We start from the raw sequence: 19,599 nt of genomic DNA, 5'->3' as shown, positions 1-19,599 counted from the left end.
TCACAATAAACAAACCTTTTCTATCCACTCATGCCGTGCAGATAATTGGTCTGTGCTGCATGGTTCATTTGTTAGTGCTGTATCACCACACATCTAAGTATCTGCCCTTCAGCATTCATCATACACATCAGAAAATGGTAGTGCAAGATTAAAAATATATTTTTTTAAATGTGTAGTCGCACCAGTGAAGTCTAACAAGATGCAGTCTGGAGCCCTGCACAGTTTAATACAAGAAGTCAGTGATCTTTTGGATGAATATTGAGCACTTTCTCACCTGTGTGATCGGAGAGAGTGAGGGCGACATTGTCGGGGAGAGCTGCTTACTCAGGCTTCGTCTCTGATCACCCCCTGGAGAGAGCGTCAGAGGACTAATGGGTGCCGGCCGCCTCCTGGGTGAACTCGCCATGCCCGTTGGAGGAGGGTTGGACAGCGAGGAGAGACGTAGGGACGTGTGGAGCGATGGATTGCTGAGAGATGAGTGCAGCTGAGAGTTGTTGAGGGACGCCTGGATGGAAGGGTTGCTTAGAGAGGATGACAGCCCTGAGAGGACAACAAACAAGACATAATCAGCTTCAGAGGTCAAAAGTTCTTCTTGAACTGCCTTAATGAAACCGAGATAAACCAATAATGGCTTTATGAGTCACTGCGTGCAGGACGGCTCTTGTCCTGATGTCCACTCCTCAGAGAAGACACTGAGCAATTGTCTGCAGGTTACTGGACCAGTGAGAGCGAGAGAGAAAAGAGCCGTTTATGAGCAGCCAATTCAGGGGTTAAAGGTCACCTGTGTCTCTGGGGATCAGCCAATGAGCGAGCAGCACAGCTGAAACGGGCAGCAGAAACATCCCAGCACACCCTGTTCCCAGACATGAGAGCGAATGGAAAGAATAAAGCTCAAGAGAATGGAAGTCAAAGAGAGCGATCAGATGGCGGATGGATTTAAAAAGGGGGGACGAGAGAGGAGGAGAGCTGTAGTCTTCTGCATGGATGTGGCCCTTTAGAAAACACATGGCATTCATTCCCCAGAAAGCGCCTACAGTGTAAGCCTACAGTGTGCCATTAAACAAAGACTAAAGTGTTCAGCCAGGCTCTTCTGAAGCCAGGAGATGCTTTAACAGCAAATGAGACTCCTTGAATAACGATTTGGTCACAAACAAAAGCTCCTTTTATCTTTAGACTGAGCGTGAATGAGATTACGCGTGTGTGAAAACCAGCACAAGTATTAATGTGGCTGTTTATGCCGGATATAGTCAACCTAACTGACCTTGTGAGTTTCCAATGCCCAGATGCATCATGGCTGCAGGCAGGTTGCCGGTGCTGCTGCCTCCGCTCAGGTTGGGATATCCAGCCTCGTCGGGGTCCAGCGGAGTAGGCAACGGAGAGGGGAAGTGCAGGTTACTGAGGTCAGGCAAAGACCCGCCAGTGTTTAACGTGCCCTGGTAGTGAGACAGACCAGCGTTCTGCTCTGGAGATGGGAATATACTGCAGAGAAACAGAGACAGACAATTTCAGGATGTTTAAATGTACAGCAAACATCAATAAACACACACACATAAATGTCCCTTGACTTACTTGATTCCAGGCACTTCACAGGACTTTGGCCGGGAGGACAGAGACTGCACCTGCAACCAGGCAACATGTGAATTAAACGTTCACACTAACTGAAGATGATACATTTAACAACCTACCATCAACAAAGGATCAATTAGTACCACTGAACCTAGTAAGACAAAAATGGCTCATAGTCAAATCAATACTACATTTTCTGTAATCGACAGCACAAAGATTTAGTTAAAAGTCATCATGACATTTGACATGACAAACTAACAATTCTAATTTGTTTATGGACTGTTGCAGTGTTTATTATAAATGATTAATGCAAGCACATCATTCATAAAAAAACAAAAACAAAAGACAAAAACACATTGTACCATTAAAACATTACCCTATACAACACCTCTTCTCTCTGATGTGTATACTGAAGCGAGGGCTAAGTAATAAGGTATCCAAGTTTCAGTCCCTCCAGTAACCCGTCAGTCACATTAAATAATCGCAGCCATTAGCACATTTTAACAATCCAATGATCCAATAATTCCAATAATTTTCTCAAAAGAGAAAAGATGATCACAATTTCTGATTACTAATTAATAACTACTTCTCTGAATACTTCTTAAAAGCGCAAAACATTGAACAGACTAAACAATACAAGGAAAATATATGTCAATTAAAGCTTTTTTTGCAGCTCAGAAAGAGCTTGAGCGAATAATTGCCAGGTTGGGAAGATTAAGTAAAACACTGGACAGAAAATATTTTTGAGAGAAAAAAGCTCTGTTTGGAGGATTTAAACTCTTGACATCTGGCAACCCCAAGCATGAAAGCTAGTGGGAGTTTGATACCAACACAAGATAACAAAAATGTCAAATAAAAAAAATCAGACCTACAGAGTAAACAATCATTTAAATCAATACTTGATACCTTTTTTTCTAAACAAAATGAATTATTTTGTTGGTAATAGTGGTCAGTAAAATGTCTAATAAGTCTAAGCTGTAGAAAGACTTTAAATTTTGCATTTAATATCCCTAGTCCTCATGACATGTACTCACCTTTTTGGCCTCCCATAACTGTTTGGGCAGTGGCTTATTCACACCGAGTAGATTATCCTCATTAGGGACGGCAGGAAATGAGAACACTGAAGAGAAAAGAAAAAAACAGACCCACAATAAATAACACAAATAATCCCTGTTACTATTCTTTGCAGTATGTATATTTACATTGCACCAGTAGTGTTGCGCATGTCACTAAAATATCATTTTATATTTTCAACAGCTTAATTACAAATATACTAAAACCTAAAAAACGAGGGAGATTTATTAAGGTATCTTAAGGTAAACTATACGAGAGGCTGAGTGGGATTGCAAGCAGGGGACACCAACTATTCTACAACAGCATCCATCAGCCCACCACAGCAAACCACAGGAGAGTACAAGAGAGGTGTCATTGTGAGAGCAGATGCAGTCATTAAAGGGGTGAATCTTCTTTTGGAGGTCTGGACACTTGATGGAAAGTCAATGAGCATGACAACACACACTTACCACTACACTTATTGGTCGACCTGCCATAAATCAGAACAGGACTTTTCTTTCTTTTTTGACTGTTCTCTGCAATAATTTCCCAAAATGTAATTTGTGTGGAAATATTGAAGACGGTGACACACTGAAGACGGATGCAGAGAGAAGAGGATGCCCCAGCTCAGAAAATATTACACCAGGCAATATAATGCCAATTAATGCAGTGTTTATAAGCACAGCGCTGCATCTTTGTGTTCCATAACCGTTCCATCTACTGTCAGAGAGTGAATTTACAATATAATTCAGTCCAACTACTGTTTTTGTTTTGTGCATGAATATTTTATGTACTGTAGCATAATTTCACGAAGCTTGAATCCTTGACTGATTGAAATGCAGTTGTTGCATTTCAAATGGCTACAGATATTTTTTTTGTTTAGGCCTGTAATAGAGCAAATAAACAACAAGTAAATTTGCCTAAACAAGGAGGGGGTTTCGTCAATCGGTATCGGCCAATTAGCTTGTAAAATAATCGGAATCGGCCCTCGAAAATCATGATCATGCATCACTACTTACCATCTCCAGGATTGTCCACCTCTGCTTCATTCATGCTGGCTGCACGACCACATACACACAGAGAGAAAGAACAATTAGATCAAAGAGCAGTCAATAATTTTGCATTCACAAATGTCTGTTTCCACAGCTAGGACAGTAGAGAATGAAAGAAAATATTTGGAGAGAGATCTTTGGAGATTTCTTTCAGCATTTTAGCATTAATGTAGCTAATTGAACCACTGCTGATGTAACAGACAATATATTAACACAAATCACTTGTGACATGCATTATTAACACAAGATTTTTACATCAAACAGATCCTGAAATGAATTGCGTGTCAAATATCTACTTTACAAATGAATGACCGTTTAAAATGCATTAAAATGAATTATTTCTTGATTCCCAGAACCTACTCTAAGGTGTAACTGTGGTGAATATAAGCATCATCATACTGATATTTCATATCAGTGTACAAAAATATTTATTATGTCATTAGAGCATTACATTTATTATTTAATCATATGACTGGCATATGGCCTAAGAATATTATTCTTGGTAAATCCCCTCCATTTTTAAGAAATAACAGAATTTCTTTTTGAGTAATTAGCATATTGGCCTTAAGGCAGTTAAAAAAAACACAGCTCAAACCAGTCTCCAATAATTTAAACATGCAAATACAAACAAATAACTAAATAAAAGCTTTAAAAAATGTGTATATATATTATACTGTATGTATGAATAGAATACACTACAGCATTACAGCCCCTTCCCTAAATAAAAATGTCACTAGGCCATTAAACAATACATAGATAGACATTTCAATTGGTGCTCATGTATAAATAAATAAATAAATTATATATATTTGGAAAATGATCCTCCTTGTTTTTCTAGCTAAAAAAAAGCTCTTGATAGACTTTAGTTTATTTTTTTATTTTTTTAACCAAGGCCAGTTTTGAGAATAATTTAGGAAGAATCTGAATTTGAATGGTCGAAATATCCTGTACACACAGCAGCTTACAAAAGCATCTTAATTATATAACGGGATATATAAACTGTAAACATAGTGACAGTGAATAAAATAATATAAAAGATGGTGACATAAATAAAACTGTAAAGTCTTATCACGTTTGAAATGATGAAAGTCAAGGCACAAGTTCGTTTAAGCAGAATTGTGCAAAATAAATTAACACAAAGATGATGAATGTTCTGTGTTTTTCCTCTTTCTTCCTGTGCGTCTTATTTTGTTTCTCTGCTGAATGTTTGGATTATGCTAAAAATGATTAATATAACTAACTGAATCACTGGTGACGTAAGAATATATTAGCAAGCATCACTAATGACATACATTATTAACTCTTTGACCGAAAGCTTTTATGTAAACCAGATGAAATGAATCCGGTGTCCAACATACACATCTCAAATGAATCACGCCTTGAGAATTCAAAGTAATTTATTATTGCACACAGAACATTCACTCTCCTCTGCTGCCTAGAGTGTAGAAGAAACAGCATTACATACTCTACCGTTCAAAAGTTTGGAGTCGGTAAAATGGGTCCTATAATGCCCTTTTCACAAAATGTAAAATAAGTCTCTGATGTCCCCCAGAGTGTGTATGTGAAGTTTAAACTCAAAATACCCCACAGATATTTTTTATAGCATGTTAAAATTGTCACTTTTTGAGGGTGAGCAAAACGCGCCATTTTGTGTCTGTCCCTTTAAATGCAAATGAGCTGCTGCTCCCAGCACAGGGGGCGGAGCTTCTAGAGCTTGTGTGTTAGCAGCTCTGATTACCTCACACACACACACAAACTTTTAACCTTTTATGTTCAAACCGGAGTCGGAAAAAGATGGAGAGACTGAATTTATGTAGCTGATGTGGAGTTAACTTTCTTCTAGTCATCGATTAGCATATTCTGTGGTGATAATCTATAAAATCGCGCTCCTGGGGCGGGGTTAACCCTAATGTAAATTTTAGGGTTAGTGATGTCACTAACCCGTGAAGAAGCTCATTGTAGTCCCTACCAGCCGTTTGTTGTAGTCCTTGAAAAAAGCGATTTCTGTAAAAAGAAAATATCTCCCCTTACTTTGAACTTTGCTCAAACAGCAACATTACACACTACCTAAAGTTAGAAGAGTGAAGTCATAACAACCCCCTCTTTAATGTTTTTGAACAAAGTCTCTTATGTTCACCAAGGCTGAATTTACTGTATTTGATCAAAAAAATATTATTTTATAATATCATTACAATTTAAAAGAACTGTTTTAATATATTTTAGTGTAATTTATTCCTGTGATACAACATTACTCCAGTCTTCAGTGTCACATGATCCTTCAGAAATCAGGACTCAAAGTTCAAAAGAACAGCAATTATTTGAAATTTCCAATATTTATCATTATAAATATCTTAAAATTAATAAAGTATTATTATTATTATTATTATCTCATCTTACTGACCACAGACTTTTGAACGGAAGTGTGTGTGTATATATATATATATTTAGGCTGCACAGTTCAGATCAGTCTGCTAAATCGAGCTAGCGCACAAACATTTGATTAATTTAAATGAGTCACTCAGTGCACACTCACTCCACCCATTTAAAATTCAGGGCACAAACTCCAGAAGGGGAAGTTCAAAACAGCTTCTTAGAGTCCACTGTCTCTTTAAGGAACCCCCCATGAAAGGGAAAGAGGGGACAAAAAAATAAAAAATTATAACGGGAGAAATCTGTGACCACAAGTGCAAAGTGAATCAATGGAGAGGCATTGTTTTCCATACACCACAGAGATCCTGTGGAAAACAAACCTCCTTTCTACTTCCTCTGCTGATGCCGGCCCAGCACAGATGCAGTGTGGGCCCGAAGCCAGATCAACCAGCTCCGGCACTTCAGCAAAGCTGCCGGTCTCAGACGCCCAACTGCGACGCACAATGAATCAAACAAAAAGTATGTCAACACCTCGTTTCCCCCTCACTGAGAGTCTCATTCAATGCCATAACTGACAGAAAAAGACGACTAGAACACAAAAACACTGGCTTGAGTCCAGAGTTTCATCACTTTTATCTTGAAGTGTAAAAGTACCTAAAAAACGCATAGTTCAAGTTAATGTAAAGAACATTATTTACAATTACGTTTAACAAGAATTATTCAAAAGCCGGTGTCAAATCATAAATCCCAGTAGGGACTCAAGCGGTTGAATGTGGCACACGGTCCTGATGCTTGTGGGAGCTCCAGACATGAATAGCACAGTTGCATCACACAGTCAAGTTGGCTGGCAGGTTTGGAATGAGACTACTGTGATAGCGGAAGCGAGACAATTTTTTGTCCCATGTGAGAGGCTGGTTTGTACTTGTTCATATTACGCGAGCCTCACTGCACACCTCCACACACTGTCAACTGTCTATATAGCTCAGATGAGCTCCCAGACAGATATTAAATGAATGCTGTCTGCCATGTCCTTAAATGAAGCAGTTTCTTATCAGATTGAACTGAAGCGCCTCTGTGAAAACAACTGCCGTGGGCCAGAGACGGCCTTCTGAGTTATACTGCTCCATATCTCGGTTTGCTCCACATCTTCACTCATTATCTTTTTTAAACCTATTGACTAAAGTCTGATACGCTTTTATCTTGGCTACGCAGTGCAGATGTGCTGCAAACTCAAGCCTATATGCGTGCAAATCAATTCATAATAGAGCAAGTGATGAACAGAAAGAGTAAGACAGAACAGGGATGTCACAGATTCAATGTTACATTTTTTGGTGACAATGCTGATTACCACAGCAAATAATAGACTCATTTTCCAGTTTTATCTAGGTTTTTTTTTTTTAAGCAAATTTGCAAAGAAAATGTTAATACATTAGGCAAAGCAAATCACTTGTTACTTTAAAGGCTTTAGTTCACCCAAAAATAATGAAATCTGAGAGATTTCTGTATCTCATTCCATTGACATCTACGCAAATGACAGTAGCCGCATTTCCATTACCCTTCAAATTGCGCAAATTGAAATTACGAATTGAAAATACACATAATGGAAACACGTCAATTTCGCAAAAACTCCCATTTATCGCAAAAAAAGTTTTTACGCTCGCATGGTGTTTTTCCAGGCAATTTGAAAAATAATTATTTTGCAAAACTACAATGGAAACAGTTTTTGCGCATTTACAGTCACCTGACTTAGAAGGCGCGGCGTGTTCGGACAGAATACGAGACAGAGTTGTTTATTAAATTCATAAAAGGCAAAAGAATTACAGGAATACTGGATTCTAAACCTCAAAGAAATGCCACAATCAAGACCTCGGAGCAGAAATGAGTGAGAAACACCTCATATGTGCCGCTCACAGTATAAGGGTCTTTCCTTGCCATTAATGCTTGGATAACACGCCTACGTCCCCTTTCCTTTAATAATAATAATGTCTAGTTTGGTGGCTGTGATAAACCAACGACCGTTGCCATGATTTTTGGAATCACTTAATTATCGCGAGGAAAAAAAAAATGACGTTTTAGTTGCATAACATCGGTTAATGGAAACGCCGTAATTTCGCAATAGTTTTTTAGCGATATTTAGAAAAAAAACGCAAAAGTTTTGCACAAATCTGTAATGGAAACGCGCACAATGACACTTTAAAAAAGTTCATAAAGAGATTGTAAAACTAATCCATATTGTGAATTCTGAAGAGACACGATCACTTCATATGATGAACAGACTGAATTTAAACTTTTATTCACAAATAAATATTCATCAAATCTCACATCAGTCGCTTGACGTGCGAGAACCAATGAGGTTCTTTCTCGTGTTACGCAGCACGTTTGAGCTTCAGCAAGAGGTTTGTTCTCCCACGTCAAGGAGTTTCAGTTGAGCTTCTAAATATGTTCACTGATCAATGTTTATATGTGAATAAAAGCCTACATTCAATCTGTTCATTATATAAACTATAAAGCAATCCTGTCTCTTCAGAAAATGTGGACTAAAACACTCATATGGATTCGTTTCACGATCTCTTTATTAACTTTTTGAAGCGTCAAAGTGTCAGTTGCGTAGCTGTCAACAGAGGGACAGAAAGCTCTCAGATTTCATCAAAAATATCTTCTTTTGTGTTACAAGGATGAACGAAAGTCTTACGGATTTGGAACGGCATGAGGGTGAGTAATTAATGACAGAATTTTCATTTTTGGGTGAACTATTCCTTTAAGTATCGACTAGGGTTGTGAATTGAAAATTGATTCCATTTCTAGAATCAGATACTTGTTAAAAATTCCTGTGTGCATATTTTAAAGTGATTTTAAACCATTTAAACGCAAGAATATGCAAAATAGAACTCAATTTAGCACTTGCTTTCATAGAACTTGTTTTCTATAGGCTTATGATTTTTGTTCTTTCAGTTGCAACAATGTTTTCCAAAAAGACATACATTTATGGTATATATATATATATATATATGTTTGATATCTAAATACCGGTAAACGAAATTAGAAAATTAATGTTTTAATGTTTAATGGAATCAAAACGAAACAACAAGAATCGGATTTGCTAAAATTAAAATGGTACTCAAACCTAGTCGCAAAGTATCATTTTATGCTATTTATGAGCACTATTCATTTATAGCAAACCTTTAAGCTAAGCATTTTATAAACTGGGCTCAGGCTGTCCCGGACACAAATGATTTAACAGAAAAGATGAATCACTGTCTGGTCAACTGACATTTGGAGATAAAAGAAAGGATAATTTAATGTCTTTGAAAAAAGTATCTTATGCTCACCATTTGATAAAAAAAAATACATATTGTGAAATACTATTACAATGCAAAACAACTGTTTTCTATTTTAATATATTTTAAAATGTGAATTTTCAGCAGCCATTACTTCAGTGTCACATGATCCTTCATTATAATATGCAGATTTGATGCTCAATAAATATTTCTAATTATTATCAGTTATAAACGGTTTTGCCAAGTAATATTTTCATCCCAAGTGAGGATTATTTGATGGATAGAAAGTATTTGAAATAGGATTTTTTTTATTACATTATAAATGTTTACTGTACTTTTGATTAAATTAATACATGATTCAATAAAAGTGAAGTGGTGATGCAATATCATGAAAAAAAAGATTTATCGTATTATTGTATTGGCACAACCACAAATTTCTTTGCCAGACTTCAACTGATACAATGATGAAACACTTTCACTGCTAATGCAGAATGGAGGAAGATTATCCCACCCTATGACATAATCCTATAGTCTTACAAACATCTTCACTGCAGCACGTGTATGTGAACGCTGGCGATCTGTCTTTTCAGGGGAGGATGAGCCAGACTATTTGTAAAGCTCATGGGGATGTACATTAATTTGTTTACGAGAGCTCTAGAAATCACAGAAAAATAATGGTAGAGGGAACATCCTTTAACAGCACACTGGGCCGGGCTAATTGTCAACCATTTTCAGCATACCATCTGAAATGCCTGCGTCTGTAACCAAGACAACTAGATAAACATCATGACAGTGAGCCCCAGCTGTGTCATGCAAACACGCTGCACCACGGGTGCGACGGTTTGATTTGGGTCTGCTATAAATCATTGATTTATCATCCATGCCACACATTGTGCAATCCATTTGACCCCTGTGCAATTTTGTTTCAACCACAATGTTATGCCACACAATAACAATGATTCGAATATGGTTGTGTAGGTATTAAATTGGCTCAACAACTAGTATGTAAACAGGCCTAGAGGGAGGAAGCCGAGCTCACCGTTCCGCTGAGGAGGTCCTCTGCCCATCTGCTGGTTCATGCCAAAAGGATCCTGCGGGTTTGGGCTCATGGCGCTGGTGTGCAGAGCTGAGTCAGAGTTTGTTCTGTGGGAGAAGGGAAGGATGGAGGAAAAAACGAAACAGCTCGGTCAGTGAGCCATCATTAAAAAAAAAAAAAAAATTGCTGAGCCGAGCCATGGCCACATGACCCTTTGCCCTCGCTCACTGCCTTTATTAAGCAACTATACATGACGGCACTCTCAAGAGCACTTCACTGTCCTCCAGAGCCTCTCTCTGCTTTACATCCTTTATCAGGTCTGATCATTAAACCATTCTCAGGTGACATTGAAAAAGAAAACACCTGTTTTAGTGCCGTTTTTGCTATTTGTGGAGCAATAGTTCAAGGGTGCAGTCACTCTACATCACAATAATGAGTGTGGTGATGGGGAAAGAAAACAAAACAGATTAGTAGAAATAATGATCCCTGGTTTGGATTAGTTTGGTGCAGTGAAATATTAGTGTACAGAGAATGGTCGGTCAAGTAGAGAAACGGCATCTGTGATTTGCTCGAAATCATTCTGTTTGTATGAAGACTTGATAAAGAAACAGATTGAATAAGATCTAAAACACAGGAAGGAGAACGAGCCGAGAGAAGGAGATCTGCAGGAGATGATAATGAGAGAAAAAAACAAATAAGACAGGTCCAGAGGAGATCTGTGAGAGGAATTTGAAAGTCAAAGGTCACCTGTTAAGCTGCGATATTAATCTAAATCCAGGTCGTTTCTCTTCAGTCCATGGCAGTTGCTCCCTTTAGAAATGGAAACAGTCACGTGTTACTCACTACTGTACTGAACCTGTAGCTCTGGCTCAGGGGTTAGTACAGCAGGATGAGCAAGCAAGAGACAAAGAGAAGAAGAGAGCGAACAGGGGGAAAATTTCTCTGTGAAACCTTCAGGAAACCATAAAGAGAGTCGTAGAAATCAGAGCCTATTCCCCCAGGTTAGTCTAATACTGTGTGCAGCACTGATTTACTGCTTCAATTAGATTGGATCTGCTACGTCTGAGAGCAAACAAAAGTGCTATAATATCTTTAATGGTTAATGAAAGAAACACGAAGACGACACTGCAGCAGAGTAACCACACCGGACTACAGACTAAATCAAATAAACTAATACATCTTACTGGCCACAAACGCAATCAACACAAATACAAACCTTAATCTTTGTGACAGCCATGCAATTCAGGGACAAAAAGCAAACCTTAAAGACTGCGGTTTGTGACGAGGACAGAGAAAGGGTTTCTTTCAGGCCTAAATCCAAATAGACTCTAGTCTAGTCCTGTAGCTCAAATGGTGAAGCATGGTGCTAGCAACGGCAAGGCCATGGGTTCGCTTTCCAGGGAACTGTACTGTTACTACCGTTCGAACGTTTTGGGTCTGTAAGATTACTTTTTTTAAAATAAATGAATACGTTTATTCAGATTTTAAACTAATCAAAAATGACAACAATGTTAAAAAACAACAACAATAAGATTTCAAATAAATGTTCTTCTTTTGAACGTTATATTAATCAAAAGAACCCTAAAAAAGGTATAACTGTTTCCACAAAAGTATTACGGTAAGCAGAACAACTGTATATAAATCAAAAATACTAATACGACTTTTCTTGAGCAGCAAATCATCATATTATAATGATTTCTGAAGGATCATGTGACACTGAAGACTGGAGTAACGATGCTGTTATTTATATTCAAAAAGAAAATTATTTTTTTCAATTAATATGCAATAATATTTAACAATATTACTCTTTCTTCTGTATTTTTTGGTTTAAAAAAATTGACCGGTAGTGTATATAAAACAAAATATTACTTTCTTATCTGTAACTGCTTATCAAAACAGCCATTGATATCATAACTCAGCGGTGCCATTACTCACGGCGAGTGCAAGACATGAATGTATAATGATCCACGTTCGCCCGTGTAGATGCGTAAGAAGCCCTGCAGATGTAGCCTGTGGTTACCACTAACAGGGTTAACATATTCCTATCACTAAGACAATAAAGAGAAATAATAAACAGATTTCCTGCAGCCCGCTCTGCTGCTAAGGAGAGGCTACAGTATGCCAGACCACACTAGGGTGATGTAATGCTCAAGGGAAAAAAAAGATACTCTTTGTGACAACAGAAAGTGGCCTTCTTTCTAATGATTCTGTAAAGCCGGTCTGCTCCCCTTGCTTTGAAGTGCATTAGGGCTTAGCTGCACATGCCATATGAAGCACTAAAGTCAGTGCCCATCGACCACCCATGCTGGAGATATCTGTGAATTTAAGACTTAAAATAGAAGAGTTTAAAGGCAGCAGTATATGGCATATATAGAAATGCATCAGAGTTACTAGAAAACGGCTTTGTAAACAGCTTGTTATTTAAATCTGACCCTTGATCACAAACGACGTGAAAAGCAGATGTTTTCAAACTGGCATCAGGCAGACCACCAAAAACGGAGAGATTTTTTTCAATGAAAGCCTATTGCTGTTGGATCACACAACGCCTTTCTAGAAAACCTCCCAGAGGAAGCCTTGTCTGGGAAGAGCAGAGGCTCAGATCCAGGATGGGAGAGCGTGGGACTAAGAGAACAGCGCTGACCCGAGTTCCTGACCCAGTCCAGCTGAACTCCACAGGGAAACATGTGGCTGTTGCCTAGGATTCAGAACCAGCCCGCGCGGGTTTACCCAGACACCAGAGGGACAGCTGTACCCCAGGGAGAACAGAGCCTGAAAGTATCATAGTAGCGCTGTCGTCCCTACGGATGCAACTGAGCTCTGGGGCACACTAAAACACAGAGATTCAGACTGTACACAACATTAACGTTAGTTCAGGAAGGGTCACACAATGTTTATCTAGACCTGAGAGAATATGTTGTGTCAAAAAATAACCAAAGAAAAATGTGTTCGGAATGGACGATAAAAATCTCCAAAACACTTTGTATTAATGTTACAGTATTGGGTTCTCCTTCTCTCGAACATTTCGATGCCAACAACATCTTTTTATTGGCAACATACTACCCTTAGTCCTCTTACATTTCCTTTTCTGGTGATAGAACTGAGAAGGCCTGTGAACTGACCACAAAACACATCCGCCACCCATACATCAGATTATTGTGTGAATGAGCAACAGAAATCCGCACTGGTTGGACCAAGCTGTGTGGTGAAGGGAAAGGAAGGGTTAATGAGCTGAGGGTGATGCCTTTTTCAGCTCATTAACCCTTAACCAGTGTGTGCTGCAGTAGGTAATGCATCACAGATGTGTTGAGAGAACTGTAAACAGTTCTTAGATGGCATACGTTAGGATAAGCCTCCCAGTAAATCAGGACCATCATCCTCTGCTAGCCAAACACCTGCCCACTGCACTCCTAAACCAATAGAGAACCATGACCAATCCCCAAGACTACTCATACTAGCACCCAATGCTCATTTACTGAGTGTTAAATATAACCAGTGGCCCACTAGGGGGCCTCAAGATAACTGAAAATGATTTAAAATAAGACAAAAACAAGCATTAAGCAGAAAGTAAATAAGTAAAAGTCAAGTAAATAAATAAAATTGAGAAACTATTGTCATTTTAAAAATATGGAATTATTTTACAACGCCTTTATTAACTAATTTTTAGTTAGGGTTTCAATGGAGGGACTGAAACCTCTCAGGTTTCTTAAGAAATATCTTAATTTGAGTTTCAAAGATTAGCTAAAGTTTTATGGCTTTGAAATTACATGGGGGTGAGTAAATAATGATAGAAATGTCATTTTGGGTGAGCCATCTCTTTAAGAAAAAAAAACATTTGATCCCAAATTAACAGTTTAATTTAGATCAAATTAGCAACCATTTCAACCCAGGCCTTTTGTCAATTTATCTTTTACATTTTTGTCTGTTTGATTAAAAAGTTTATATTTCATTATTTGATTGACCTCCTGAGGATATTTTTTGAAGGTAAAACACATCATCGCCTAACAAGAGGGGGGGATGTCAATCATTTCAAGCCCTATTTTGTACCCTTCACATGGAAATTCCCACTGAACTTTCACGAACATTGCTCTATAACCATAATCACCGATTTGTTGCCAACTGGCCTTGATTCCTCCCTTAAGCAGAACTCCTCCCTTCCCTTCTCTTTACATGAGTTAAAGCACCACAAACATCCCTTTTACAACTACACAAACCAAACACTAGTAAATCTGCAGATTTTGTGTGACGTGTCACACTGTCGAGACCAAAAAAAAAAACTGCAGACATCACAAACAAAACATGTGTTGTTAAAAATGCCAAAAACCATTTGCAATCGCTCTGACTCGTCCTAAACCTAGCTTAACCTCTAATGTCCGCACAGACAGAAAACATCTGTTCGGTCCTTCTTTTAATCACGTGAGGAGATATTACAGCGCAAGATCCCAACAGACAAACAAAACAAAGAGACAGCAGAACACTCACTATTCAATCACATATATCTGTGCAAGGTCGAACGGGCAAAGCGGAATAAAACAAAAACCAAACCAAAAACATGTACTACGTTTTTTAGCAAATGCTAATCTGGTCCAGAGTAAAAAGGGAGGGGGGGCGTACAAACACGCTGAGCTCACGATCAGTTCTGGGGGAGGGCGGCTCTGAGGGGTAGCTAGCAAAAGATCTGGCAGGTTTCGTTAGTGCTGTTTACACTGAGAAAAGACTGAAAGAATAGCTGAACATTCATCCTTGAAAAAAAAAAAAAAAAAAAAAAGACTGTTAGAATCAGAGAGAAATGCTGTGGTTAGTATTCAGCCTTCACGAGGACACAAAGACAACACTCCTGAAGACGAGAAGAAAACTGGATATAATTAAAAACAAAAAGGCAATGTACAAATTTCTGAAAAATACATTGTAGAATCAGAAGATCTAACTGTGCTTGATCCTCTGAATCCTATGTTTCATAATTCATGGGATGCCTCTGAGACATCCCTTGAAGTGGAGTGAACCGCTCACGGTTTATGCATTTATAATGAAGCTCTAAAGTTTGCCTAAGATCATATATTCAGCTAAACTCCGCATGAGGGTTCATCTTCTGCTACCCCCATCCGAGCTGCTTTGCACAACAACAGCATATACGATGCAATTCGGTCAGTGTTGGAACTGTCATATAATTTCACATTTCAAAATAAAGGCAATAATATAAAGCCCTGGATCTAGTATTGCATGTGAGCCACTCTACAGCATATGGCTGTCACAGCAGTGTTTCGCCACAGTGGGAACAGAAGGCCGCGCTAAAGCTGATCAGGCCAACCAGTTTTCAGGTGTAAACAATGCCACAGGGCGTGGACTCTGAAAGTTTTACAAGTCGCAGAGTCAACATGGAGGACGAGGCAGCTTGCTGGTAAGAAGGTACGCTGGCCGTCGGCCAAGCCTGCATTCAAAACACGACTATCATGAAGAGAAGCTTCCTTAAGCCTTTTATTACTGGCTGCAATTCACTCCTCTGTAAACAAATGAGGAAAACCGTCCAATGGTTACACCTCACTGGGCTGAACCCAGAAGAGTGACATTTGTGCAGAGCAAGCGTGAGCATTTGTTCTCAGAAAACGGATTTCTAATCACCATTTCGAGAACGACACAATGATGTGCGTAGTTGTTTTGCCCGTTGTTTTGTTTTTATCTAACCTTTTACTGGTGTTATCTGTCATTGCTGCGGATGTGGATTTTCCACATGCTGAAAAAACATACATGTCATCGTTACTGTTTTCTTTTCAGGCATCTGTAGGTATAGCCTATGCAAATGCAAAACATGCATTAACACTCCCTCAAATGTGACATGATCTCTCTTGCAACACCGCTTGATGTCACTAAGATGGCATAATTCCAAGATAACATCATTTTTGCACTCTGCCTGTCAACTAACAGAAGATACGATCAAATTCTACATGACGTATAATGAACGTCACGCATGACCGGACACATATTTGTTGGCATGGATGGGTGTGTGTAGGACTATATCGGTCCTTATAGTTTGAAGGGGAGGTATCTTTCCTGTAGTTCAACCGTCGTAGCTCCTGTAGCTAGAAACGGCAAAGTCCGGGGTTCGATTCCCAGGGAAAGCAAGAACTGATGATTTTTTTTTTATGTACCTTGAATGTAATGGAAGTCGCTTTGGGTAAAAACATCTGCCATATGCATACATGTAATGTAAATAAATGAGGACTCACCTTCTCCAGTTGTTGTCAGGGGGAGGAGAAAGGTACATCGTTCCATATGGAGAACTCTCAGCGTAGTTCAGTCAAGGAAAGCCTCCAAAGTTTTCACAGGCAAATGTCAAAATCACATGTGCTTCAAATCTTGTTTATATAAAAGACATAAATCTAATTTCTCGTTACTTCTTTCCACTCTCTGTCTAGTTTAAATTTGTACATAACTTTTAGCAATGTACTGTATTTTTATATTTGAGAGAAATATTACATTTTTTCCCCAATTAAAGATGTTTACTTTTGAAAAAAAAAAAAAATCTTACAGTGTTTCTTCACAAAATGTGCAACAAGCTACACACTTATAAATGTAACTCAAATTCATTGTTAGAAAACAATCTCGAAGTCTTCTTGCAATTTGAACAAAACAGCATCGAGCGTTTTTTCCAAATGTGTACGATTTTCAGTGGCATGTCAACTGGCTTAAAAAAACCCTCTCATACACTACACACAGCAATGAATACTACAAAGTTTGCCAAAGATTTAAAAGGATAGTTCATCCCCAAGTTAAAATACGGTTCTCATCCAAACCAAAACAATTGAAAGATTCTTCGAAATATCTTCTTTTGTGTTTAGCAGAAAGAAAGTCATACAAGTTTGGAACAACATGAGGGTGAGTAAATGATGACAACATTTTAATTTTTGGATCAACTATCCATTTAAAGTTTCTGCTGTTTAAAGCTGCGATGAAACAGAAGAAGACAGACCATCCATATTATGATGTACATCACAGTTTACCGGACTATTGAAAGAAATGCAGAGCAGGTACTTGGTTCTGTTTATCGGTTGAAAAAGTGAAAGTGAACTTACAGTCGATTGTGAAGGAGCAGGGTTTAATCGGACTAAATGACTGGAGAAGTCCGGCATACATCAACAGAGAGAAGTCAGTCGTTTTGACTTAAAGATTGAGCTATGACATTTTGATTCAATATTACAAGGTCAAAAGAGAGAGAGAGATCCATAAATAAATGAATGGTTTACAATAAGATCTATAACATGTCACAAGATCTATTAGTATTGTCATGATACTGGAATTTCGATATGATACCTTGAACCAATTTTCTATACCAAGGGGAAAACAACATCTCATTCTAATAATTTGTCATTTTTTTTGCAATAGCTTACACACAGCACAGGGAGGTTATATTTGAAACATTGAACTAAAGTAAACTGTCAGTAATAAAATAAGAACTAATAAACTAATAGCATAATAAAGAGACAATGAAATATACATGGCTTTAAGTTTTCAGGTGGGTCTAACAGTAGTATTCAAGAAATACTACAGAAATTAAATAATCAAATGTAAAATAACACTGGATAGTCTGCATTGTAAAGATGAAATGCAGATTACTCGCGACGCGAGTTGTTTGAGAGGCGACTGTAGATCAGTGGTGCGAACGCTTTTGGTGTGAGCGTGAAACCTGCGAGAATAAGGTCAAATTATTCGCAATACCCACAACCCCATGCCGAAATTAAGGACCTAACACTCAACACTATTCAACTGGAGTGAATGAGATGATGGATGTCAATTCGCCATTGGAGAGAAGAGGGAGCGAGAACACGCAGCTGGTATCGGTGTATCAATACCGCAGAAGAGGAGTATCGGAACCGTTTCAGATATTTCATTAGATACATATCGAAATATCAATATTTTTGACAACACTAGAATCTATCATACTTTCTCCTTGTTGCCTCACAGTGACCAGATGGGCAATGTCTCTGAAAACCAGGTTGGCACGTTTGATTTCAAACAGTTTTTTGCAGCTTTGATTCAAAAGATGCTCTGCAGACTGAAGTGTTGAGTTCTAAAAGTGAGTTCTAAAAGGGCCGGTTCACACAGAATACGTTTTGCTGTTTAAAACGCGAAACGGCAGGTCAATGGAACAAAAAAAAGTGCAAGGCCTAGAAACACGTTTTCAAAGGTTGAACTTATTTTAAGTTGAGTGCCGCATTTTTAGAATGCAGTGTTACGTACAAGATGCTGCAAAAGACGCGAGCACAATGGTTAAAGACGTCCGTCTAGAGCGTTATTTTGCATTGAAAAACAATAGAAAAGTAGCACAGTGGAATGGAAAAACACATTATGTGTGAACGGCCCCTTACATAACGTTTTCATATTACAATTAACTTTCCTCATTTGATTTCTCATGATATGACCCCTTTAAAACTTACATTTGCAGTCCGAACCCACTCAAGACTAAAACAAAAGTTACAGGAATTATGGGAGAGAAAATAGCCCAGCTGAAGAACTCCTTGAGTAAACACTGTTACTTCGACTCAGACCAATATTGACAATGCTGCCTCGTCATGTCCATCTGTGCCAAAACTCTCACATCCAAAATGGGAGGAGGGGTGGATTTACAAGACAGAAAGCAGGACAGAGTCTTTTTCTGTTCAACATCTGCAGCGGCCTGGAAAACACAGCCATCAGTTCTGCTGCAGAAATGAGAGACTGAGCTCTACATGCCAACTCTTCAACCACCAGCCCGCCCCGTGACCCGAACCATGACACAACACAGCACAACCAACCAATGAGCAGGCAAAGCCAGGCCACAGCAAAACCATTTTAGACCACTTCATAGTTAAGACTGTATGTTATACCCCGTATCATTTGTATGAAATCCCTGGCGTGACTGTGTAAATACTGTTGTCGATGCTCGGCCTGGGGAGAGCGATGATGACATAAGCCAGGCGGCTTGGATTACGAGGGATCCTTCCTAAGATCTAATTAGCCCATGGCTGCTGAAGCGGTGTGGAGAGACAGGGTGGCTGTGACAGCACCTTCATCTCAGAAACTCCAGGATGGCGTGGGTGAGCTAACCTTTCTCTCTGACATTTCACACTCGACCCACACCGCTCGCCCCTCCAATAGGACATGATTCCAGAAATACAGACAAAGCCAAATCAAGGCATCTGGCATGATATATGAGGCTTGAAGGCAACTACATGGGTTAGGAGGAAGTTGGACAGCGTTAGGTTGGCTGGCG

General features: G+C 38.7%; 1 protein-coding gene across 4 annotated transcripts in view; it reads right to left on the bottom strand.

Moving 5' to 3' along the window:
- crtc3 (CREB regulated transcription coactivator 3) overlaps nt 1-19,599 on the bottom strand; it is a 50,043-nt gene that overhangs the window by 7,882 nt on the left and 22,562 nt on the right. For 2 of the 4 annotated variants that reach the window (XM_079637610.1, XM_079637608.1), the window contains 8 exons: nt 16,577-16,638; nt 11,103-11,165; nt 10,359-10,462; nt 3,639-3,677; nt 2,601-2,686; nt 1,570-1,619; nt 1,262-1,479; nt 275-540 (listed from right to left, as the gene is read on the bottom strand). In XM_079637610.1, coding sequence (XP_079493736.1) covers nt 275-540; nt 1,262-1,479; nt 1,570-1,619; nt 2,601-2,686; nt 3,639-3,677; nt 10,359-10,462; nt 11,103-11,165; nt 16,577-16,638 — 888 coding nt within the window. The remainder of the gene's footprint in view (nt 1-274; nt 541-1,261; nt 1,480-1,569; nt 1,620-2,600; nt 2,687-3,638; nt 3,678-10,358; nt 10,463-11,102; nt 11,166-16,576; nt 16,639-19,599) is intronic. The other 2 variants (XM_079637611.1, XM_079637609.1) reach the window with 1 other exon arrangement.

This window comes from Phoxinus phoxinus (genome assembly GCF_949152265.1).
Source record: "Phoxinus phoxinus genome assembly, chromosome: 2".
NCBI classification, from domain to species: Eukaryota; Metazoa; Chordata; class Actinopteri; order Cypriniformes; family Leuciscidae; genus Phoxinus; species Phoxinus phoxinus.
This window is presented reverse-complemented; position numbering and strand designations above follow the sequence as displayed.